Here is a 26,783-nt window from a genome sequence, read left to right on the forward strand (position 1 = left end):
CTCATCCCGTCAATAGAGGATGCCTGGGTATTCTTTAAAAGTGCCTTACTCGCCATCTTAAATAAGCATGCTCCACTCAAAAAAAACATAAACAGGAACAGATATAGCCCTTGGTTCTCTCTAGACCTGACTGCCCTTGACCAGCACAAAAACATCCTGTGGCGTTCTGCATTAGCATCGAATAGCTCCCGTGATATGCAACTTTTCAGGGAAGTTAGGATCCAATATATACAGTCAGTTAGGAAAGCTAAGGCTAGATTTTTTAAACAGAAATGTGCATGCTGCAGCACCATCTCAAAAAAGTTCTGGGACACTGTAAAGTCCATGGAGAATAAGAGCACCTCCTCCCAGCTGCCCACTGCACTGAGGCTAGGAAACACTGTCACCACTGATAAATTCACTATAATTGAGAATTTCAATAAGCATTTGTCTAAGGCTGGCCATGCTTTCCACCTGGTACCCCTACCCCGATCAACATCCCTCCACTCACCACAGCAACTCGCCCAAGCCTCCACCACTTGTCCTTCACCCAAATGCAGATAGCTGATGTTCTGAAAGAGCTGCAAAATCTGGATCCCTACAAATCAGCCGGGCTAGACAATCTGGAGCCTCTCTTTCTAAATTGATGTGCCAAAATTGTTGCAAACCCTATCACTAGCTTGTTTAACCTCTTTTTCGTATCGTCTGATATTCCCAAAGATTGGAATGCTGCCGCGGTCATCCCCCTCCTCCAAGGGAGAGGCACTCTAGAACCAAACTGTTATAGACCTATATCCATCCTGCCCTGCCTTTCTAAAATCTTCGAAAGCCAATTTAACAAACAGATCACAGACCATTTCGAATCTCACTGTACCTTCTCCACTATACAATCGGGTTTCAGAGTTGGTCATGGATGCAACTCAGCCATGCTCAAGGTCCTAAACGATATCATAACCGCCATCGATAAGAGGCATTGCTGTGCAGCTGTATTTATCAACCTGGCCAAGGCTTTCGACTCTGTCAATCACCACATTCTTATCGGCAGACTCAACAGCCTTGGTTCCTCAAATGATTGCCTCGCCTGGTTCACCAACTACTTCTCTGATAGAGTTCAGTGTGTCAAATCGGAGGGCCTGTTGTCCGGACCTCTGGCAGTCTCTATGGGGTTGCCACAGGGTTCAATTCTCGAGCCGACTCGCTTTTCTGTATACATCAATGATGTCGCTCTTGCTGCTGGTGATTCTCTGATCTACCTCTACGCAGATGACACCATTCTGTGTACATCTGGCCCTTCTTTGGACACCTTGTTAACTAACCTCCAGACGAGCGTCAATGCTTCTTTTAAAGGAAAAATCACTGTACAAATACCTAGGTGTCTGTTTAGACATTTATCTTGCTCCTTTGCACCCCAGTATCTCTACTTGCACATTCATCTTCTGCTCGTCTACCATTCCAGTGTTTAATTGCTATATTGTAATTACTTCGTCACCATGGGCTATTTATTGCCTTACCTCCCTTATCTTTCCTCATTTGCACATACCGTATATAGTCTTTTTCTACTCTATTATTGACTGTATGTTTGTTTATTCCATGTGTAACTCTGTGTTGTTGTATGTGTCAAACTGCTTTGCTTTGTCTTGGCCAGGTCGCAGTTGCAAATGACAACTTGTTCTCAACTAGCCTATCTGGTTAAATAAAGGTGAAAAAAAAAATATATATATATATATTTAGATTTTCCATTGATGTCAAGCAAAGAGGCACTGAGTTTGAAGGTAGGCCTTGAAATACATCCACAGGTACACCTCCAATTGACTCAAATGAGGTCAATTAGCCTATCAGAAGCTTCTAAAGCCATGATATAATTATAAAAGCTGTTTAAAGGCACAGTCAACTTAGTGTATGTGAACTTCTGACCCACTGGAATTGTGATACAGTGAGTTATAAGTGAAATAATCTGTCAACAATTGTTGGAAAAATTACTTGTGTCATGCACAAAGTACATTTACATTACATTTAAGTCATTTAGGAGACACTCTTATCCAGAGCGACTTACAAATTGGTGCATTCACCTTATGACATCCAGTGGAACAGCCACTTTACAATAGTGCATCTAAATCTTTTAAGGGGGGGGGGGGGGGAGAAGGATTACTTTATCCTATCCTAGGTATTCCTTAAAGAGGTGGGGTTACTGACTTGCCAAAACTATAGTTTGTTAACAAGAAATTTGTGGAGTGGTTGAAAAACTAGTTTGACTCTAACCTAGTGTATGTAAACTTAAAACTTCAACTATACCTTTAAAACCACTAGCTTTACTCCACACCTACCACATGTAACCCTCAAAAAGACATACACACGAACAATTTGCAATACTCCTCACCGAGTCAGAAGAGAGGCACTGACGCCCAATGGTAGAACAAAGAAGAGACAGGTGTGTGACCCCCCCCTCCCCATACAGTGCGTTATTTAGAGCAGGACTCTCGCTCAGTGAGTAGAGGGACAAAGAGATAACTCAGTTCCTGAATTATGTCAGAGTGCGACTCCAGCCCAGTCGTATTCAAGCCACTTTAGTCCCTCCACTCGCTCAGAGACACCAGCGGTAGAAGAGTCTAGTTCTCTACGTGGGCCCACACACACACACACGCACACGCACACACACGCACACACGCGCATATCACACAAAAAACACACAAAAAACAAACCGCAGTCTTTTGACCTTCATTGGTCACACACATCATCTCAAATGGTGACCAGCGTGACCAGTAGCAATCTTTTAAACACCAGTGTATAAAGAATTCACACTGGTTACATCAAATCCTGCGTAGGTTGCACACAGCGAGACACACAAAGACTCACCCTCACATCTTCCCAAGGCCCCGGATCATCTTTGGGCAACCTGTTTGCGGAGAGATTCTCCACATCCGTCGCTATAGAAACCACCCCCCCCACCTCCCCCGATTGGGCCCTTTCACAGCAATGGGAGGAACGGGAAGGACACATAGGGGCGATTGCGGACACTGCGGCGGCACGGCCTGGGGGATAAAGGAATGAAGTGGTACACACTGAGCCACAGCTAAGCCTGGGAGAGGAGAGGGGGCCCTCAGCGCCCACACAATGCAAACGGCAGATTCAGACATTGATTTGTGGGGAGAAGCGGGTGTCTGCAGCGGAGGAGATAAGTGGCGTGCCCATAGGGCTCCTCTCTTATCACTGGTGCTCTCGCAGGAGGAAAAGACCGAATTAAAGCTCACGGCACCGTGGGTGACACAGTGTTTGCTGAGATCCATCAGCGCGTCCCTCAACCCCTGTCGTCTGATCATCAGAAACACAATGAGGAGACGGTGAATGAGGCAAAACTGAGACCTGGGTTTGACAGATCCAAGACTGGCATTGAGAGAAGAGGTAACCAGAATAGGCAGTGACTTCCAACATGCTGGTTGTTTTCACTTGTTCCCCCCATCTCTCCTTCTCTCTCGTTCCCCATTGCTCCCTCTACATATCCATTGTTCCCTCTCTCTATCGCTCTACCTCTTGTTCCCTCTCTCTCTTATCTCTCTCTCTCTCTCTCGTAATTGGACACCAGGCTGCAGTTGAGATGTGCCCTCTAATACAGGTTACTGTGGCGACAGAGCAGCCACTGAGAGGCATGCATATCTATTACATTAGGGGAGCACGGAAGATATTAGGACTGAGACCGTTACCACTGATGGAACACAGTGGTGAACATAACACACACACCACAGGGATAAGAGATGTAGAGAAAATATTAGCACACTACAGGGAGAAGAGGAGATGTAGAGACAATATCAACACACTACAGGGAGAAGAGGAGATGTAGAGACAATATTAGCACACTACAGGAATAAGAGATGTAGAGACAATATTAGCACACTACAGGGAGAAGAAGAGATGTAGAGACAATATCAACACACTACAGGGAGAATAAGAGATGTAGAGACAATGTTAACACACTACAGGGAGAAGAGGAGATGTAGAGACAATATTAACACACTACAGGGAGAAGAGAAGTAGAGACAATATTAACACACTACAGGGAGAAGAGGAGATGTAGAGACAATATTAACACACTACAGGGAGAAGAGGAGATGGAGAGACAATATTAACACACTACAGGGAGAAGAAGAGATGTAGAGACAATATTAACACACTACAGGGAGAAGAGGAGAAGAATGACAGAGAGAAAGAGAGGGAGAGAGAGAAATATATAGTATGCGTGAAAGAACGAGACAGAGTGAGCGAAAGGAAAGAGAGCGAGTGTGTCGTGTGGTTTTGTAGGAGAGAGATAAACAGGAGGAGTTGAACAGGCGGAGGGGTAATCCTGCATTCAATTTGAGACCAATTAACTGGCCTGAGTGCAGAAACCCACAGGAGGGAAATCATGGGCAGAACAAAGCTCTGATCAATAATAATCCTCCCGCCCTTTCCCTCTCCAGTTGGTTAGCTCTGCTCACTTCCACACCTTCCACTGACAAGACACAGGTCCAGCCCAACAGGTGCCGTGTATGTGTGTGAGAGAGAGAGTGTGTGTAGTGTGCGCGGTGTGTTTGGTTACCTGGGCATCTGTACGAAGAGTGACTTGTTCGACCTGACTTGATCACTCATGAGTGTCGCACAGAGGGTATCAAATCTGAGTCTCTCACAGCACAGAACAGTGATTGTGTGTGTAGGTGTCTGTGTGTGTGTCTGTGTGCGTGGCGTGGGGGGGTGTTATTCTCTGCTGTCCTTAATCCTCCATCCTCATTTGCCTAATTAAACAGAGCCTGCCGAAGTTCCCTAGCTGTTTGCTCCTCACCCCTCCTTCTCCTCTCCTCCCTCCGCTCCTCCCTTCCGATGAGCCAGCCAAAAGCCCCGGCACCATGGCAGAGAAAAAGAGGGGGATGGAATAGAGAGATAGGTGGACAGAGAGAGCACATCTCCACTCCTGTTTTGTACTTGTGGTACGGTTCACTTGCCATCCGTCATTTTTCAAATGACTGTGATTCCTCTGCTTCATTTCATCCAGTATTCTCTGTGCACAGAGAGACAAGCCCTCCCTCACTCCCTCCTTCCCTTACTCAGTGGAAACAACACACACAGCCGTTGTCCTGTCAGCACCAGTCCAGGGTCATCGATCTCGTCTGCTTATTATGCCTGACACCATTAGCTTTACCCCACACCAACCACATATAGATGTACCTTTAAAATCACTAGCTGTACCCCACACCTACAACATATAGATTGTACCTTTAAAAACCACAGGGGACTGTAGATTACTCTATATGGTCTACTGATTTACTAACTGTGCAGAACAACAACTCCCTTGATCCAAATTGCACAGAAACCAACGGTACGGAACTCTACCGCTAAGGTCAATATTAATCTCTAATACAGCTGAATTCTAATTCCATAGGGGATAAGGAATGAGGGGAAAGGTATGCTATTGCATACCAGGGCCTTATATAAATAGCCCGAGGGGTGAGGAGACTAAGGTGAGACGTTCAGATGGAGCACTGGTTCTCTGAGGACCAGACGGCACACAGACAGCACATGCATTGCTGCACAAACAGTAAATGAACTACCCCCACACAGTCAATCAAGTACGCACATACACACAATCAAACACGTATGGTCATGGTCACACACACACACACACACACACACACACACACACACACACACACACACACACACACACACACACACACACACACACACACACAGCAGGCAGAGCCCACATTAATATTCTGTTGGTTGATTCACTAGCTCCAGCTGGAGATGTGGAGATGGAGACCGCCTGGGTCCTGGGGATCGATACACATCCAAAGCAGCCAGGCAGAGCAGCCAGGCAGAGCAGCCAGGCAGAGCAGCCAGGCAGAGCAGCCAGGCAGAGCAGCCAGGCAGAGCAGCCAGGCAGAGCAGCCAGGCAGAGCAGCCAGGCAGAGCAGCCAGGCAGAGCAGCCAGGGGTCATCTGACAGGACCAGCCAGCCAGGCCTTTTAAATCCCCTATGTCCCTTAGCCTCAGCATCACAGACCCAGGCCTCCACAGAACCACCGAAACAGGGACACCGCAGCGCACCGAGGCTAATCGGCCACTGCCATACATGATAGTGTGACGGGAGCTGCCTGTCCAGCACTATATATATGCCATTTAGCAGACGCTTTTATCCAAAGCGACTTACAGTCATGTGTGCATACATTCTACGTATGGGTGGTCCCAGGAATCGAACCCACTACCCTGGCGTTACAAGCGCCATGCTCTACCAACTGAGCTACAGAAGGACCATATATAACCAAGGCTCAATACCATAACGAGATGGCAGAGCTGGGTCTGAGTTACGTACGCAGGTTCACCAATCAGAACTTGAAACCCTGTGACACAGCGGTAAGAGCACTATCTGTGGACCACAGCGTAGTGTGTAGTGTGTAGTGTGTAGTGTGCATCCTACCTTCTGAACCTTCACTTTATTTCCCCCGTCCCCTCTACTCCCTCGTTTCCATTGACCCAGATCTTCATTCCATTACTCATTACGCACTTGCCACTATTCGCCGCATTTGCTGCTATTTTTCAGCCATTTTAACCTCTCCCTCCACAGTATGTCTTTTCTATAGTCCTTTCCTTCCACACCCATTCATGTATTTGACTTCCCATCCCTCTGTCACCTCTTTTCCCTCTCTTTTAGTGCTGAAGAATAAATGAAGAGTGTGGGGCCCCAGTAGAGAGAGCAGACAGTCCGCGCATCATCGCTCATTTCTGTCAGTATACCTGCCATCTCCCCATGCCCCTAGAATAAATACACTTTAAATCACCCTGCACACACTGGCTTTGTCCCGCACTGCACTTTATTACTGTCAAATAAAGAGTCCTGGGAATAACCCAGCCAGGGCTGACCCAGCCACTCTCCATACTGTACAGTATATCTAACCTATACTCCGAGCATCTCCCTCAGTCAGTGTACACACAGCTCTGTCCTTTCCCTCTCCTTCTCATTGGCTCAGCATCCAGGAGGGCAGGTGTTGGGGATTTTTCCTCAGGTCAGCCTGTTAGATGACCTTCTCAGGGAGAGGTGTCTGGTGCACACACAGCTGCTCTGAAGCCCACAGAGCAGAGCTCCAGCACAGGGGTCAGAGGACAATCCTAAACCGCTGCATGTTGACACACCCGTTTGGTGTTGAATCCCAAATCTGGGCTTTAAATGAATCCAAGTCGTCTTTAAATAGCCTTGACCACAACCCGGAGGCTCAACATCCACACAGAATACAAACATGAATGGGAGAAAGGGAATTCTCCCCCCCTCCCCCCTTGAAGATTACTCTCTGCAAAGAGAACTATCTGGACTTCTATTCTTCCTCATTCCCTCCAGTCAGACATGTATTATACTAAGTTTACCTCGCCGTTTCCCTCTCCTCTGTCAAGGTTTGAGTGTTTTCAATGTTTCCAAACACTTGAGAGACGTTTACCTTTAACACAAGAAATAAGAGATTTTTTTATCTCACGGTTTGGTGTCTGAGAGTCCTGCAAAATTGAATGGCGGTTATTGAACAATAAACAAACTCTTTGGAAAGACAGAGGGCTTTCTGACTGTGGTTCTTTTGATTGTACTCCTTGTGGACTGATTGATCTATTCTCTTGCCCCAATAAACGGGGTCCTGTCACAGAGAGGGAGGAGTGAGGGAAGAGTGTTCTTCTCAAAATGATGATTGTATTGTTGCATTTTCCTTTAGTGGGTTAGAACAGAATGTAGCTAGATACTCAAATAGATTCTCTGCTTTTTAGGCCTTGCTGTCCTATTCATCGTTGAGACCCAGACACACACAGACGATGGATAAAATAAATAAAATAAAAAATGGTGAACAGAACCAAGGCTTTTTAATAGATGGAATTACTCACTGAGGAAATCTTGCAAATGCTTGAATCCATTCCTCAGCTTTCTGAAAATAACGTCTGTCCTCGAAGCCATTTTACAATTTTGTCTTTGAAATGGCCTTGTCACATCCTCGAGACAGCGGGGGAGACATTAGGACTAATTCAACTCATCTGTCCTGTCCAGGCAACAGAACTACCTCCCCGAGTCAGGCTTTAGCTGGCCTGCTCTTCACTGGCACCAGTCACACCTCGGACCGGACCAACATGGGCAGGTCCAAAACACTTCATTAACAAAAGTGTAACGCTGGTTGTCTATCAGTTCAGTTCTCAGGTGTTGAACAATGAGACTGAATGGGTCATGGTGTAATGTCTAGTTTGGGTGTAAAGACCACTTCACAGTGCAGGTGTGTACTTAAAATTCAGCCATTTTAACCAATTTTCAGGTTAAATAGCTCAGTCTGACATTGATTGTTACTCTGGCTGGCTAAGTGATTTTGCTACGCGCGACAATACAAACCACCACATTCCATAAATCCTACGGTATAGCTTTGTATTGAGGAATGCGGCTAGCTTCATTAGAGAAATTCTGTCATTGTGTTGAAGCCTTTCTGATGAAGGGGACCTGACTGAGTGACCCAGAACGTGGCAATTCCACCTCTGCCTCCAAGCCACCCAGTCACACAGACGTAGACACAGAACCTTTCCTACAGATCTTTGTTAAGAACTCTATTTTTTCACCCTCCTCTTCACTGAGCCCTTGAAACGTTATCTCGGACGTATAGCTCGGTTCTTTTTCATCAAATCACTTTTATTTTTCCCAAAGGCAGGAGGCTCTTCTCCTTCTCCATTTCAACCTCCTAACAAAGAGCACAGCAACAAAGCCCGCCGTTTCTTAGCAAGCAAACCAATAGCCCTCTACCCATCATGCCTTTCTCTAGCAGGAAACGCGCTGTGTCAACATTATCAGGCTGGGCGGTGAGATAACCTCCGGTGAGATGGGCAACAGGGCGATTGTCTGGGCAAACACAGAAGCCAGGCTTCAATTAAACCCCTGGGGCTACAGCCCTGAAAATTGCCTCTCACCCACACACACACATACTGACCAACACCACACCACAGCCCCGTCACTCAGACCTGCTACCGCAGCACAGATATTATGACCTCCAAGTAGAGGGGAAGTCTGTATTCAACCCCATTCCCAATAGAACAACTGTCATGGCTGACGGCCCACCCAATCTGCACTATTGCCAGAAAGCCTGTGCAAGACGGCTGGCCGACTGTCAACTGTACACAGTATCTGTCCATGTTGGACTTACCCGAGGCGTTCTTCAGGTAGCCGTTGGAGTCCACAGTAGTGTAGCTAACGTACGGTCCAGGCTGGTTCACACCAAACGGCTGCAAGATCACAACACACACACACACACACACACACACACACACACACACACACACACACACACACACACACACACACACACATTAGTGGATCCATTATCCCTGAAACGACTGATCCTCCACCATTTAATTCTCAACACAGACGCCAAAGTCTTAACACAGACATCTGTCCCCTTCCATGGCTCGCCTCAGGAGGTTTTGGCTGTGTGTACAGAGCGTGTGCGAACCCTCCTTGACCTTTCTGAAGCCAATGGGGATCTGGGTGCAAACCCCGGCAGCTCTAAGAAGCTAGAGCTGTCCTCTGGGTGAAATAAAGCACAGGTTCCGGCAGACTGAGAACAGGCTACAGTGAGCCTGACATCACAGCCAGCTCCATCACATCCTCTGCATTATGCAGTCCTCCCCACTGCTCCTGGTAATCCCTCAAAATGCTAATGAAAGGCACAATGTGGCGAATCGGAGATTAATTTTTAAACGGTTGGGAAAAGTAAATTAGGCCTATGCTATGTAGCTTTCTCTGTGTCTTCAAGGGAGGACTGGGGAAAGTTTAGGCCTGGACAGAGTGATCGTACATGAACTTAGGTCACCTTCTGATTTAGAGCCTATTGTCATCTTCTGGATGGGTTACCATAGATACCAGTCACCGATGCAGTACCACCTCTGAGCAGATTTCTGAAAGGTCCTTCTCATTGAGGTAGCCATTTAAAGATATGTACTGAATTATATATATTTTTTTAAACGACAACCAATTTTATTCTCAAGTTGTTGCACTCCAAAGCCACATAAACGCTAGACTTCATGATACACAAGTTGCCACTAAAACGGCTTGGGATGAAATCCACTGCCCTAACAAACTGCAGTGTAGCCCTGGACTGAGTCAAGGCTGCTTGGTAAAGGATTTTCACAATTCTTGACCCACCCAACTGTTTCTCCGGGTTTCCTATCTGAGAGAGCCCTGACCTCTGTGGCCGTCATCAGCTCTACAGTGTACGGTTGGGAATTGCCAGGGACCTCACGATATGATATTATCACGATACTTTGGTGCCGATAAGAAACACGGAGTGGACAAAACATGAGGAACACCCACTCTTTGTATGACATAGACTGACCAGGTGAATCCAGGTGAAAGCTATTATCCCTCATTGATGTCATCTGTTAAATCCACTTCAATCAGTGTAGATGAAAGGGAAGGAGACAGGTAAAAGAAGGATTTTTAAGCCTTGAGACATGGATTGTGCATGTGTGCTATTCCGAGGGTGAATGGGCAAGACAAAAGTGCCTCTGAACAGTGTATGGTAGTAGGTGCCAGATTTAAGTGCCTCTGAACAGTGTATGGTAGTAGGTGCCAGATTTAAGTGCCTCTGAACAGTGTATGGTAGTAGGTGCCAGATTTAAGTGCCTCTGAACAGTGTATGGTAGTAGGTGCCAGATTTGAGTGCGTCAAGAATTGCAACGCTGTTGGGTTTTTTCACACTCAACAGTTCAAAGGTACTTAAATCAACGCTCAACGGTTTCCTGTGTGTATCAAGAATGTTCCATCACCCAAAGAACATCCAACCAACTTGCCACATCTGTGGGAGGCACCGAAGTCAACATGAGCCAGCTTCCCTGTGGAACGCTTTCGACACCTTGTAGAGTCCATGCCCCAACGAATTGAGGCTGTTCTGAGGGAAACAAGGGGTGCAACTAAATATTAGGGAGGTGTTCCTAATTTTTTGTACACTCAGTGCATGTATTGCGATTCACACGATTCCCACAGTTCCATATGTATTGCGATTCACACAATTCCCACAATTCCATATGTATTGCGATTCACACAATTCCCACAATTCCATATGTATTGCGATTCACACGGTTCTATATGTATTGCGATTCGATACTGTGATTTCTTTGCTATTGGATGTTCAACCGTATTGCTCATCATATGTCTGCTGCAGAGAGACAGAATAGAGTTTTGATCAGCCATGGAAATAAAAGTGTTAAACCATTTGGCTCCCTATTTAAAACGAAGTCGGAAAACAAGTTAGGAAGGAAACATACTGGAGTTTTGGTTCAAGTACAGCTAACGAGTGCAAAAATAATACTGCAATATTGTCAAAACGACACATCGTCAAAAAATCATATCCAATTTTTCCCACCCACCACTAGTACTGTGGGGAGACGGTTCTCTCAGCATGCCGCGGGGGTGGGGCTCTGAGGAGCAGTAAATGACGGAGTGGTCATATGGAGACTGTATGATCTCTTCATTATGGGCCGATGACGCCTAATGAAGAGAGCTTTCTGTCTGCCTCGGTTTTAACAGCCTAATGAAACGCTATGGCAGGCTGCTAGAGAATGCAGCCAGGCTCCCACACCGACAGACCCTCCCACACAGTACAGTATTATACATTGCATGTAGGCCTATAGCTTCATCAGACTGAACAGTTGTACAGTACTGCGATTGGAAATTGAACAAAGGTTCTGTGGAAACCAAAGGGAGGTGGATAGTGACAGACAACGAGACAATAGGCGGGAAGACAGACGGACAGAAGAGGGTTAGAGTGATGGATGTGAGGGACTTAAGGAGGAGGAGAGCGGAGAAAACAGCCCAAAGCTCCAGACATGGGCTCCATCAATCACCCGGCTGAGTCAGGCAATGGTGGGGTGAGTGTGAGCGGACACACAGTAGAGAGGCAAACAACCCAAACAAACACGACGACAGGACCAGCACCAAGCCTGTCCCTCACTAGCTCTGGGGACATTTCCATTTTTACTCATTTAGCAGACGCTCTTACAGGACCAAGATGGCCCGACTCACTAGTTACAAGATAAGCCTTTTCACTCTCTCAAAAATTATTCTAGAATTTGTATTTTTTTTTCTCATTTCAATATCTCCACGGCAATCTTTTTTTCATTGCGTTACGACGCATGCGCAATACACAGAGACACTAGTCTTACCTTGACGTTTCCCGGGCAGTCGTTAGAACAGAGTCCACTGAGCACTGAGGTGGAGAAAAGGAAGACTGATTAGCAAGCAACAGGGATTTTATTTGTCCTACACAATCCCATGCAGTGTGGGAGTTGTCTGTGACTAACAACACGGCTCGATGAGTTAGACACTGTACGGTTAACGTCAGTTAGGAAAGCCACGGCTAGATTTTTCAAACAGAAATTTGCATTCTGTAGCAGTAATTACCCAAAAGTTTTGGGACACTGTAAAGTCCATGGAGAATAAGAGCACCTCCTTCCAGCTATCCACTGCACGAGCCTAGGAAAAACTGTCGCCACCGATAAATCTACGATAATCGAGAAATTCAATAAGCATTTTTCTACGGCTGGCAATGCTTTACACCTGGCTACCCCTACCCCGGCCAACAGCTCTGCACCTCCCGCAGTAACTTGCCCAAGCCCCCCCACTTGTCCTTCACCCAAATGCAGATAGCTGATGTTCTGAAAGAGCTGCAAAATCTGGATCCCTAGAAATTAGCCCGGCTTGACAATCTGGACCCTCTCTTTCTAAAGTTATCCGCCAAAAGGTTGGCAACCCCTATTGCCAACCTATTCAACCTCTATTTCGTATAGTCTGAGATCCCCAAAGATTGGAAAGCTGCCCCGGTCATCCCCCTCTTCAAAGGGGGAGACGCTCTAGACCCAAACTGTAAAATACCTATATCCATCCTGCCCTGCCTTTCTAAAGTCTTCGAAAGCCAAGTTAACAGATAACCAAACATTTCGAATCCCACCGTACCTTCTCCACTATGCAATCTGGTTTCCGAAGTGCACCTCAGCCACGCTCAAGGTCCTAAACGATATCATAACCGCCATCGATAAAAGACAGTACTGTGCAGCCGTATTCATCGACCTGGCCAAGGCTTTCGACTCTGTTAATCACCACATTCTTATCGGTAGACTCAATAGCCTTGGTTTCTCAAATGACTGCCTCGTCTGGTTCAGCAACTACTTCTCAGACAGAGTTCAGTGTGTCAAATCGGAGGGTCTGTTGTCCGGACCTCTGGCAGTCTCTATGGGGGTATCACAGGGTTCAATTCTCGGGCCAAGTCCTTTCTCTGTATATATGTCGTCGCTCTTGCTGCTGGTGATTCTCTGATCCATCTCTATGCAGACAACAACATTCTGTGTACATCTGGCCCTTCTTTGGACACCGTGTTAACAAACCTCCAAATGAGCTTCAATGCCATACAACACTCCTTCCGTGGCCTCCAACTGCTCTTAAATGCTAGTAAAACTAAATGCATGCTCTTCAACCGATTGCTGCCCGCACCCTCCCGCCAATCTAGCATCACCACTCCGGATGATTCTGACTTAGAATATGTGGACAACTACAATGGTTCCTCCTTTAAAAGTTGCGAGCTTACACCGCGGGACTTAGAGGTACCCAGCGTCACGGCTTCATTGCTCCAGACCACCACAAGGAGGAGTTAGAGCACTCATTATGCATTTGGGACCCTCTGCACACATAGACAACAGCCACCCTTGAAGCATTGTTACCCATCGCTCCACAAAAGCAGAGCAAGAGGAACAGCTAATTTCAGGTCTCAGAGTGAGTGATGTCACCGATTGAAACGCTATAAGTGCGCACCCCGCAAACTAGCTAGCCATTTCACACCGGTTACACCCAACTTGAAGAAAATCCAAAAATACACATTGCAAGATATTTGGCAAAATAGACAGACATGCCTATATTTCCCCACATAGGAAACAATGGGAAGACCGCATAGTTCCAATATTATTTTTGTTGTTGACATTTTGTTGTTTACATTTGAACTATAAAGCAACGTGAGCAGGTCTCATTGCCAACAATAGAGAAGCGGGCATTGTGACGTTGAACAATAAGCTGGGAATAGAACATTCGGAAGGCAAGTTGGTGCCACGGTGCTCAATAGAACTAATAGGAGCTGACAGGGTGAAAAATGCACGAAAATAAGGCCTGTTTTTTCGCGATTACTTCAAAACGACGGCCTTACCAGCTCTGTTAGGGCGAGTAAAATGGTCAGAGTGATCTCATTTGTGTCTGGAAGTAGCTAGCCAATGTTAACTTGGGTGCTTGACTACCGTTGTAAGGCCAGAATGCTCAAATAAACCCTACTCCTCGACCCGAATGTCCAGTGTGCACTCCGAGAGGGAAACGGTCTGAATTTACAAACGGACAATTTCTCTCTGAATGGAAACACCAAAATATGAATCAAATTAATTAAGCCTCATTTCTTAAAATCAATCCCATATACTATGTTATTACAAATAAGTTTTTAAATGGTAATGCCAATACGGAATACTATCAAATGCTTCTCAAACATGCCCTTTGGTGGTCAAATTAGCAATAACTTGCAGTAACAGAAGAAATAGCTGAGAATTAAATGACGTGCCACAGAATGCTGCAGCAGCACGCAGGGTGTGCCGCAGTATGACAACTTTTAAAGGAGGAATCATTGTACAAATACCTAGGTGTCTGGTTAGACTGTAAACTCTCCTTCCAGACTCACATTAAGCATCTCAAAGCCAAAATTAAATCCAGAGTCGGCTTCCTATATCGCAACAAAGCCTCCGTCACCCATGCTGCCAAACATACCCTCGTAAAACTGACTATCCTACCGATCCTTGACTTCGGCAATGTCATTTAGTGGTGTGGGGGCTGTGCTTTGGCAAAGTGGGTGGGGTTATATCCTTCCTGTTTGGCCCTGTCCGGGGGTGTCCTCGGATGGGGCCACAGTGTCTCCTGTCCCCTCCTGTCTCAGCCTCCAGTATTCATGCTGCAGTAGTTTGTGTCGGGGGGCTAGGGTCAGTTTGTTATATCTGGAGTACTTCTCCTGTCCTATTCGGTGTCCTGTGTGAATCCAAGTGTGCGTTCTCTAATTCTCTCCTTCTTTCTTTCTCTCTCTCGGAGGACCTGAGCCCTAGGACCATGCCCCAGGACTACCTGACATGATGACTCCTTGCTGTCCCCAGTCCACCTGGCCATGCTGCTGCTCCAGTTTCAACTGACCTGAGCCCTAGGACCATGCCCCAGGACTACCTGACATTTTTACATTTACATTTAAGTCATTTAGCAGACGCTCTTATCCAGAGCGACTTACTCCTTGCTGTCCCCAATCCACCTGGCCATGCTGCTGCTCCAGTTTCAACTGTTCTGCCTTACTATTATTCGACCATGCTGGTCATTTATGAACATTTGAACATCTTGGCCATGTTCTGTTATAATCTCCACCTGGCACAGCCAGAAGAGGACGGGCCACCCCACATATGCTCTCTCTAATTCTCTCTTTCGTTCTCTCTCTCGGAGGACCTGAGCCCTAGGACCGTGCCCCAGGACTACCTGACATGATGACTCCTTGCTGTCCCCGGTCCACCTGACTGTGCTGCTGCTCCAGTTTCAACTGTTCTGCCTTGTTATTATTCGACCATGCTGGTCATTTATGAACATTTGAACATCTTGGCCATGTTCTGTTATAATCTCCACCCAGCACAGCCAGAAGAGGACTGGCCACCCCACATAGCCTGGTTCCTCTCTAGGTTTCTTCCTAGGTTTTGGCCTTTCTAGGGAGTTTTCCCTAGCCACCGTGCTTCTACACCTGCATTGCTTGCTGTTTGGGGTTTTAGGGTGGGTTTCTGTACAGCACTTTGAGATATCAGCTGATGTACGAAGGGCTATATAAATACATTTGATTTGATTTACAAAATAGCCTCCAACACTCTACTCAGCAAATTGGATATAGTCTATCACAGTGCCATCTGTTTTGTCACCAAAGCCCCATATACTACCCACCACTGCCACCTGTATGCTCTTGTTGGCTGGCCCTCGCATACATATTCGTCGCAAAAACCCACCGGCTCCAGGTCATCTATAAGTTTTTGCTAGGTAAAGCCCCACCTTATCTCAGCTCACTGGTCACCATAGCAACACCCACCCGTTGCACGCACTCCAGCAGGTATATTTCACTGGTCATCCCCAAAGCCAACACTTCCTTTGGCTGCCTTTCCTTCCAGTTCTCTGCTGCCAATGACTGGAACAAATTGCAAAAATCACTGAAGCTGGAGACATATCTTCCTCTCTAACTTTAAGACTCAGCTGTCAGAGCAGCTTACCGATCATTGCACCTGTACATAGCCCATCTGTAAATAGCCCACCCAACTACCCCATTCCATATTTATTATTATTTTTTGCTCTTTTGCACCCCGGGGTCTCTCTTTGCACATCATCATCTACACATCTATCACTCCAGTGTTAATGCCAAATTGTAATTATTTTGCCACTAAGGCCTACCTATTGCCTTACCTCCCTAATCTGACTACATTTGCACACACTGTACATAGATTTTTCTATTGTGTTATTGACTGTATGTTTGTTTATCCCATGCGCAACTCTGTGTTGTTGTTTCTGTCGCACTGCTTTGCTTTATCTTGGCCAGGTCGCAGTTGTAAATGAGAACTTGTTCTCAACTGGCCTACCTGTTTAAATAAAAAAGATGAAATATATATATATATTTTTTTTAAATAAAATTGCACTGTAAATAAAAGAGGAAAAAATACCAAGAGAAGAAAAAAAAAGGGTAGTAAAATAAACAGAGAATAAATCAGCTCAATATTAAGCTGCAGGGGAAGTGTATTTGGGTATTTGTGTGCATATGGAGCAGCAAGGAAAACAATCCTGAATTCTTAAATCAGCAATAAGAGGAATTAATACATTAGCATACTAATTAGCTGGCGCTGGTAATTTGCACATTGAAGTTGAACTGAATACTTCTTTAATTGGGATCTACCACCATGCATCCTGTACTGCTGCTGCTCGCTGACTGGACTCCGTAATGCAGATAAACAAACAACCCCACTCAAAAGTAAACGCACAACCCCATTCAAAAGTAAACACATGAAAGTCATTCCTTTTTAGAGCTACTAGGCTTAGTCCCAGAAACCGACCGTCGCTGTTGGACCGTGTAGCCGTACCGTATGGAACTGAAGGACGTGTTTCGTGTTATCCAATTGGTACTTACGTTCTTGTCACATCGCTGCAACTCCAGTACGGACTTGAGACAGGCGACGGTAGAGAGCCGTGTGTCCTCCGAAGCGCGATCCTGCCAAGCCACACTGCTTCTTGACACACTGCTCGCTGAACCCGGAAGCCAACAGCACCAAGGTGTCAGAGGAAACACCGTACGCCAGGCAACAGTGTTAGCATGCATGCTCCCGGCCCGCCACAAGAGTCGCTAGCGGGATCAAACCCGGATCTGTAGTGACGCCAAGCACTGCAATGCCTTAGACCGCTGCGCCACTCGGGAGGCCCTGAGATGAGGCCCTTTGACCTCCACGTGGAGCAATTCATTGGGTTCAGGGGGCTATACCTCTGTGGTTGATGGGATCGATACTGCCCATGTTGAAAGGTATATGTTCTGCTGCTGCTGATTTCATCGGTTACAGCCCTAATCAGGACATGAGAATGCAGATATCTATCTGATCAAACATTGACCTGGGCCCGGTTTCCCAGGCTACGTTCATTGTTGAAACCATTGAGCTCAATTGTTCTAGCGATGAAGTTAGCCTTAACATGCTTCTGGGAAACCGGGGCCTGGGATCAGGTCTAACACCTGTCAGCCGTGTACAGAGGACAGAGCAGGTCAATAGATCATAAAACACGGGGCCTCTATACCCAGAAGGGTGTTTCTGTTTGCTCATTGAAAACCATGCGCAATACTGACCCAGTCTCTGCTGGGGTTGAACCGATCTCATATAGCTAAGGCTATCCTCTCAAAATTAATTTCGATTTTTGGAACTTGTATTACTATTCTCACCATGCCAAGTTCCCAGAACGCCAAGTTAATTCCAATCCACACTGACCCATGGTGTAGAGGTTGGATTACAAACCCCTTCTCTTTCTAAGTGTTCATAGCACAGATGTGATCCTGAGTCACTCGTGGCCACTATAAAGAGGAGCTAGTGCAACATCTTCTCTGGCTTGTTTAAAGGACTATGGGGACTGTGAGCGTGTGGTGCCGTAAATTGGTTAGTAGAATGGGTAAATCCAATCAATGGCGCTGACATAGAGACTCCATAAAGTGCCTGACGCAGGCAGTGATGTGTGGCTCGGGGAGAGAGACCGAGACGGGGAGCGTGCCTCGCCGCTGTCCTTCACGAATCACTGGCCATGAGTCTACTGCTCCAGGATGTGGATGCTTCTCTGTGTGCTAAGATAGACAACTCTCCCTCTGACTCTCACAGAGCAACCCCCCCTGCCTTCTAAGAACCCGGTCTTACTTCACAGCTCGCTTTTTCTCCTCTGTTGTCATTCATTAAACTCGCACGCAACAGGTAGCAAAGTAAGGGTCACATACAGACCTGGGACTGCTAACACAGTAAGTATTCAGAGTTTATCCAGAAATCCACAACTGTGCACACAGAGGCTGGTCTGCTGCCTCTACTCTTTTGGATAGAGCTATTTGTCAGAGGGAGCTGCGACAAGGGCAATGTCAATGCTGTCGGCAGCTCCCCAGCAGGACTTGCCCACTGACGTGGAGGATGAAATGGTATGTCAGTGTATTCTGCCTGCGTACGCCTGGGCCTGTCTACTAGTGTGTGTTTGTGTTCTTTGTGTGCACAGATGTAGGATCTTAATTTGATCCAGTTTGCTACAGCAGGAAAATAATCCTGCAGCAACAGGAAATGTGAACTATTATGTGGATTATATTTAATGGACATTGTTGTAGGGGTTACGACATTTTACATTAGGGCAAATCAAGTATGACATTTCTAAGTGGAAATGACAAATTTTAGAAGCCTTTTTAAAACACAAATTTCACGGCACGTTTGCATTCTCAGCAACACAATAGTGATCAAATTAAGATCCTCTATCTGTAGAGAGTGAGTGCCCTCTAATGATGTGCCAGTCTAAAGTGAAGTGTGGGACATACAGAACTCACAGGGTCGGGCTAAGAGAGCAGCTTTAGAGGAGAATAAATAAACATTCAAAAGACCTGATATGTTTTTGATGAGCTTTTTATGGATTCATCTGATGGATAATGCGCTTCTTTATTGCCAGGGCTTTGTCCAAGAGCTTCATATAGCCTATAGTAGAGATAAGGGATTCTATACACTGCAAACTATGACATCTTCAAGAGGGCTTCACATGATCGTCAACAGACATTCACTGAGGCATTTGGAGAGAAGGCTTTTGGGTTCATTGAATGTCTATGCCTGCGAGGGACCATGCAGCAGAATGAGAACTTCGCTATCTCAGTTGCTGGCTGTCGCCATGAGTTAGGTGGGATTTCTTGTGGTGTTAGGATATATGTCACACTGCTATCATGCTGCAATGTTTTAAGAGGTGGCATGTAGCTACTTTGCCGTCAGGCCGGTGCATGGGCTGTAGACTTATCAGACAGACGGGTTGATAAGGGAATGAGGGTCCGGTTCATCGTTCCGCCTCATTGAGCAGAACACAAAGCATGGCTCGGAGGAAATAACATCATGTGCACACACACACACACACACACACACACACACACACACACACACACACACACACACACACACACACACACACACACACACACACACACACACACACACACACACACACACACACACACACACACACACACACACACACACACACACACACACACACACACACACACACACACAGGTGAGGGCAGCTGTCTGAGCTATCTCTGACATCCTAATGAGAGCAGTAGGAGATGCCCTCCCTCTGTTCTTGGCTGCATCAGATTGACCTGTAATCAGACAGCACCATAATTCAGAGCTGCACGGTGCTGTTGATGTGCTCTGAATGAGACTCTGTTCCAGGACTGTAGAGTGGAGCTAACAGAACAGCAGGGTACATGCATCAGTGTCTGTAGCTGATCTGGGTTGACAACTGTCTTCCCAGGTCCAACGGTCCAAATCCTCCACCAGTCCAGTCCCTCCAGATCCTACCCTCTGGGTGCTGTCTGACGGCTCCCACATTTGAAATCACCTTCGTATCATCATCATAAAAACAAATCCATAGGGAACTATGGAAACCAAGCCAACGTCACAAGAAAAGAAGAGCCAATCCAAGCTGTCAGATGACGTCACACACGGAGCTGGGCTGGCTGCCTCTTGACAGGGGGAAGACACGTCATGTCACCACGCCATGCCAGTGGCTACAAATTTAAATCAATGAGCAATCTTACACTGACAGCTGAGCAGTCCGAGGTGCTGCTTTCCTTTTCCTCAAGGCCTAATCTCGGCTGGTGCTGACTCTAGGCTTCTTGTCTGCCAGACAGGCAGCGACACACGTTTACATTGACATTTTAGTCATTTAGCGGACTCTCTTATCCTGAGCGACTTACAGGAGCAATTAGGGTGAAGTGCCTTGCTCAAGGGCACAGGCAGATGTTTTACCTAGTCGGGTCGGGGATTTGAACCAGCGACCTTTTCTTTCACTGGCCCAACGCTCTTAACTGGTAGGCTACCTGCCGCCACACACACACAATCATAACGCACGCACACAGTCTTTCTACCCACTGCTCATTCATAGTTGAGTAATCCACAAAGGAAAAGTGTGTGTGTGTGTGTGTGCATAATGTCAATCTCTTCCAAGACGGTTTTGAAGTCTAGTTATCTGTCATGTCGGACTGATCTAATGGTAAGTCATGGTCATACCTCGCTTGCTGCTCTGACATCATTCAACTACCTTTGTTTGAGGCTTATTTGAAGGACACGCATTAGCTGTCAATCATCTGCAGGCTGCAGACATGAAATGAAATATTCCATCTGTACTCCCGGAGATGTATTATTATATGTGAGGGTGGTGGAGTAGACAGAAGACCTTTAAGAGCAAAGTGAATGGATGACTACTGGACATGGGAGAATAGTTTACTTCAGCAAAATGATAACACTGGAAGTACTTTCAAAGTTGTGTCAGATTGACAGCTATTGGAGAGGGGAAACACAGTAATCAATATATTTTTATACTATATCCTTGTTTTCCAAATCTTCTTCTCACATTTGATATTTGCCTTTTTGAGCACTTCACACGTGCTGCCTATCTTAGTTTAATTCTGTATACTTTAATTCACCACTCGACATTACACACTAAATGCAGAATTAACCAATAAACCAGCAGAGAAACCTCCAGAAATATGGACTTGTGTCTTGAAATTCCAAAAGAGAGCGAAGAGCAATGTCTCTATGAAAGCTCCCTCATCTGTTGAGCTGAATTAAAATGTGAGCGAGGGCGGATACTTCCTGACTGACAGCTTGGCAGAGGCGGAGAGAGAAAGGGAAAGGAGGATGTGTACTGGACTAAACAAAGCCTGCAGATGTTCCTCAATGCAGCGAATCTGCATCTCAACTCGAGAGGAGGAGAACATAAATCAGCTCACATTGTTCTGGTCGGTCTGTCACTCACACGCACGCACCCACCGACACCACAACATCTCTGCAACCCCTTTCTAACGTTTCTACTTTGACTCTCAATGTCTCTTGTCTTTTTATGAATCACCTGGTAGATCAGGGGGATTTTCCTGCTGAACTCGGCTAGTTCAGTGTAGTAAATACTTGTAACATTGTAAGAGCAGTGCCACACTGCCTATTTCTTCAGTCAAAACAGATCTCTGACTTTCTGTGATAGATGGATCCTCGTCTCCCCTAACGGCTGGGAATCATCTTCCCTGGGTCGCCGCCTGAGTTAGAGGAGGTTTTGGCTTTACTTGGCTCATCGTGCACTAGCGACTCCTTGTGTCAACTGCGTTTATTTTCAGCAAACTTAACATGTGTAAATATTTGTATGAAGATACCAAGATTCAATAACTGAGACATCAACTGAACAAGTTCCACAGACATGTGACTGACAGAAATGGAATAATGTGTCCCTGAACAAAGGGTTGAGGTCAAAATCAAAAGTAACAGTAAGTATTTGGTGTGGCCACCAGCTGCGTTAAGTACTGCAGTGCATCTCCTGATCATGGACTGCACCAGATTTGCCAGGTCTTGCTGTGAGATGTTTCCCCACTCTTCCACCAAGGCACCTGCAAACTCCCGGACATTTCTGGGGAAAATGGTCCTAGCCCTCATCCTCTTATCCAACAGGTCCCAGACGTGCTCAAAGTGATTGAGATCCGGGCTCTTCGCTGGCCATGGCAGATTACTGACATTCCTGTCTTGCAGGAAATCACGCACAGAATAAGCAGTATGGCTGGTGGCATTGTCATGCTGAGGGTCATGTCAGAATGAGCCTGCAGGAAGGGTACCACATGAGGGAGGAGGATGTCTTTCCTGTAACGCACAGCATTGAGATTGCCTGCAATGACAACAAGCTCTGTCCAATGATGCTGTGACACACCGTCCCAGACCATGACGGACCCTCCACCTCGATCCCGCTCCAGAGTACAGGCCTCGGTGTAACACTCATTCCTTCGACCATAAATGCGAATCCGACCATCACCCCTGGTGAGACAAAACCAAGACTCGTCAGTGAAGAGCACTTTTTGCCAGTCCTGTCTGGTCCAGCGACGGTGGGTTTGTGCCCATAGGCGACGTTGTTGCCGGTGATGTCTGGTGAGGACCTGCTTTACAACAGGCCTACAAGCCCTCAGTCCAGCCTCTCTCAGCCTACTGCAGACAGTCCAAGCACTGATGGAGGGATTGTGCGTTCCTGGTGTAACTCGGCAGTTGTTGTTGCCATCCGGTACCTGTCCCGCAGGTGTGATGTTCGGATGTGCCGATCCTGTGCAGGTGTTGTTACACGTGGTCTGCCACTTTGAGGACGATCAGCTGTCCATCCTGTCTCCCTGTAGCGCTGTCTTAGTACGGACATTGCAATTTATTGCCCTGGCCACATCTGCAGTCATCATGCCTCTTTGCAGCATGCCTAAGGCACGTTCATGCAGATGAGCAGGGACCCTGGGCATCTTTCTGTTGGTGTTTTCCAGAGTCAGTATAAAGGCCTCTTTAGTGTCCTAAGTCTTCATAACTGTGACCTTAATTTCCTACCATCTATAAGCTGTCAGTGTCTTAACGACCGTTCCACAGGTGCATGTTCAGTAATTGTTACTTGAACAAGCATAGGAAACAGTGTTTAAACCCTTTACAACTTAACTTTAAAAGACAGGGTCCTGAAAAAGGGACGTTCACACACACACACACACACACACACACACACACACACACACACACACACACACACACACACACACACACACACACACACACACACACACACACACACACACACACACACACACACACACACACACACACACACACACACACACACACACACACACACAGGTGTTCCAATGGCACATTGTGTTAGCTAATCCAAGTTCATCATTTTAAAAAGCTAATTGATCATTAAAAAAACATTTTGGAAAACTGTTGTTCTGATTAAAACTGGCCTTCTTTAGACTAGATGTGTATCTGGAGCATTTGGCTACCTGCCGGGGAGGTTAACCCACTGTTCCTAGGCCGTCATTGTAAATAAGAATTTGTTCTTAACTGACTTGCCTAGTTAATTAGAGGTGAAATCAATTTTAAAAAGTCTGCATTTGTGGGTTCAAGTACAGGCTCAAAATGGCCAGAAACAAAGTACTTTCTTCTGAAACTCGTCAGTCTATTCTTGTTCTGAGAAATGAAGGCTATTCCATGAGAGAAATTGCCAAGTAGCAGAAGATCTGGTACAACGCTGTGTACTACTCCCTTCACAGAACAGCGCAAACTGTCTCTAACCAGAATAGAAAGAGGAGTGGGAGGCCCCGGTGCACAACTGAGCAAGAGAACAAGTACATTAGAGTGTCTAGTTTGAGAAACAGACGCCTCACAAGTCCTCAACTGGCAGCTTCATTAAATAAGTACCCACAAAACACCATTCTCAACATCAACAGTGAAGAGGCGACTCCGGGATGCTGGCCTTCCAGGCAGAGTTGCAAAGAAAAAGCCATATCTCAGACTGGCCAATAAAAATAAAAGATTAAGATGGGCAAACCAGTAGACCAGCAGACCAGTGACCTGCAGAGCACCAGGCGCTGGCACGTTAACCATAATAGCACCGGAGTCTCACGAACCAGAGGCAGGCGCCGTTTGAAGAGGAGTTTAAATAGATCAATCCTAGGCCTAGGCTGGGCACTGAATACAGAAATTAGCTGTGTCTCTGGGTCCCACCCTGGACCATATCTTATCATTTCATCCCGCGAGTGACCCAGACTTAAAGTCAATACCACAGCGAGGCCGCTCGATAAGAGCTCGGGGGATCTGAAGCCGGCGGAAAGCAGCCCCCGCCACCAGGGGGGCCGCCACCTCCTGACGTACGACACACCAACAAGGGAAGGAGGGTGGGGTTGCTCGGGTCTGAGCCTTGTCAAAAAACACCCTATGGACTGGCAGCGACAAAACCCCATCCATTATTGATTGCATGTTGGTAGAACCCCAGAAACTGTCGTCCTGAATGGACTTCCATTAGGCCAGATCACCTGCTCCTCTTCCATCAATGTCCACCTTCTTCAATGTTCAACACTGACAAGTCTGTCAGTCAATCCCAACCTTAAATTCCTTCACATGTTCCCGTTCCCTCCCTCTCTAACCCTGACACCGTCCCTCTGTTCACCACAACAACACAGTCAGACTGTGAGTGAACCCCGGGCCCATCTTCCCTCTGCACCCAAACACAGTTTACCTAATCCTTCTTAAACACCTCCGACCATTACTACGTTCACAGGCTTTCTTCCTGCTGAGGGCTGGGCGGGAAGGAAGACGCGGCTCGCGTTTCAAACAGTCACAGCCGAACTGCGAGACAGCAGAGTGCATGCCTGCATGCCCACTAGTGTGTTATTGTGTGACACCAAGACTGGATTGTAAAGGGGAGGATATCCACGCTGCGCTGAGCGCTCTAGCAGACGGGAGGAGTACGTTAGAGCAATAGGCGGACGGCGCTCGTCTCTCTGGGTTCACGGCGCGCGTCGTCAAGAGGCACGCAAGCATGCACAAAGCAGCGGGCCACTTGACGTGTACTGTACGCCACAGCAGGAGAAAGAGGGCACAGGCAGCCTGGGAGCAGTTTGAGATTCATAGTTAATTACCAGAGTGCTTCCTCCATCTCCGGGCCACTTGACAACTTCAGCACACTCCTTATCTATCAGTGTTTTACTGAAGAGAAACAACCAACAGCTCAGAAAAGAGAAGTGGAAAAATCCTCCTGGGGTCAGTCGTGTGAGTTGAGGGAGTGTATGTGTATGTGTGCAAGTCTGTCTCTGTGTCTGGGCCTGATGTTATAGGCAGAGGAGCAGTCATAGCTCCAAAAAAAAGCCCACCAGTGGGGCTGTGAGGGAGAGAGAATGAAGGAGAAGAAAATAAGTGCTTTTCCTTTAATTAAAACGCAGCAGGCAGGATTAAAATGGCATGAAAGTAGCTTTTTAGGGGACACTTTCCGTTTTCCAAAAATGTCAGCTTCCCAAATGTCCGCCATCACTACAGCCACACTGCTACTTTTTCTTGTAGGCTGGGGAGGGGAGCCACATAGAGGAATGGAGGTGAAAAGTTCAGTTAAAACACCCAAAGGATGCTGGGAGATGCATGCCCTGCAGTCATTCGTGTTTGTATCGATGCGTGTGCTGTTGTCTAATGCAAACTAATAGGGATGTAGCCTGCAGTCAACGGAGCGTATACACCGCTGCCGACTCTTGTCTCAGGAAATGAGGACATCCTTGTGATATCCTGAAAACAGTCCGATAGAAAAAAAACTCTTTGCCCCCCTTATGTTGAGGGGAGTGCATTCATTTAAAAAAAAACTTTTATGCAGTGGGGAAAAGGGGAGATTCACATTAAAATGTTCAAACAGAACTGTCGAGTCTAAACATAACTGGAGAGAAACAAAGGCATGCACACAGAAAAGGAATACAATGCATGCATACAAATGTGGATGTTCACAAACATGGACTCATGCGCACACACGCACGCTAACAGCAGAAGGTGAAAAGTTCCGACTCACCAATCACTTTGACGAAGTACGCGTCGGCTTCAAAGTTGTTCTTCAAAGCGTGGATGGCGAAGCCCTCTTTCCCCTCCTCTTTGCTGAGCACGATCATATCCAATATTCCCTGCAAATGAGAAATGGTAATACATGACGGACAAAAGGAAACGGGGGCAAAGCTTCCTTTGACGGTCTTTTCTGATGTACCACTTCATCCCCGTTATAAACGGAGGACAAATCCTCCATTACAGCAGTTATCTGCACTTCTCTCACACGCTCTCTCTCTCAGGGAATTACAGAGAAAATGAGCCAACTCCCAGAGATAGGAGATGGATACCTACTCCCTCTACTGAAACGAGGAGACAGGGTATACCGCACTAAAACACACATCATAAATAAATCCCACAGCCAAAACAAAACACATTGATTATGTAAACTCTAAGAAGGCAAGGCCGTCTTGGACGCGGCAATGAGGGAGAGGGATGCCAGGAGGCAGGCAGTGACGGAGTGAAGTCAGGGCGAGACAGCACTCGCAGGGAGAAGGATGGGCACGGAGGAGTGGAGGAAAACTTAAGCTGTCCCAGATGGTGAATCTTGGGCAGGATGAAAGCTAC

The 26,783-nt window shown here is 46.6% G+C and overlaps 1 protein-coding gene across 2 annotated transcripts in view; it reads right to left on the bottom strand.

Moving 5' to 3' along the window:
• LOC124035859 (T-cell immunomodulatory protein-like) overlaps positions 1-26,783 on the bottom strand; it is a 114,358-nt gene that overhangs the window by 15,786 nt on the left and 71,789 nt on the right. Inside the window, exons 12-14 of one of the 2 annotated variants that reach the window (XM_046349656.1) lie at positions 26,188-26,296; positions 12,174-12,217; positions 9,158-9,236 (exon numbers count right to left, since the gene is read on the bottom strand). In XM_046349656.1, coding sequence (XP_046205612.1) covers positions 9,158-9,236; positions 12,174-12,217; positions 26,188-26,296 — 232 coding nt within the window. The remainder of the gene's footprint in view (positions 1-9,157; positions 9,237-12,173; positions 12,218-26,187; positions 26,297-26,783) is intronic. The other variant, XM_046349657.1, reaches the window with a different exon arrangement.

The sequence above is a fragment of the Oncorhynchus gorbuscha genome, linkage group LG05 (assembly GCF_021184085.1).
Source record: "Oncorhynchus gorbuscha isolate QuinsamMale2020 ecotype Even-year linkage group LG05, OgorEven_v1.0, whole genome shotgun sequence".
In the NCBI taxonomy this organism is placed as follows: domain Eukaryota; kingdom Metazoa; phylum Chordata; class Actinopteri; order Salmoniformes; family Salmonidae; genus Oncorhynchus; species Oncorhynchus gorbuscha.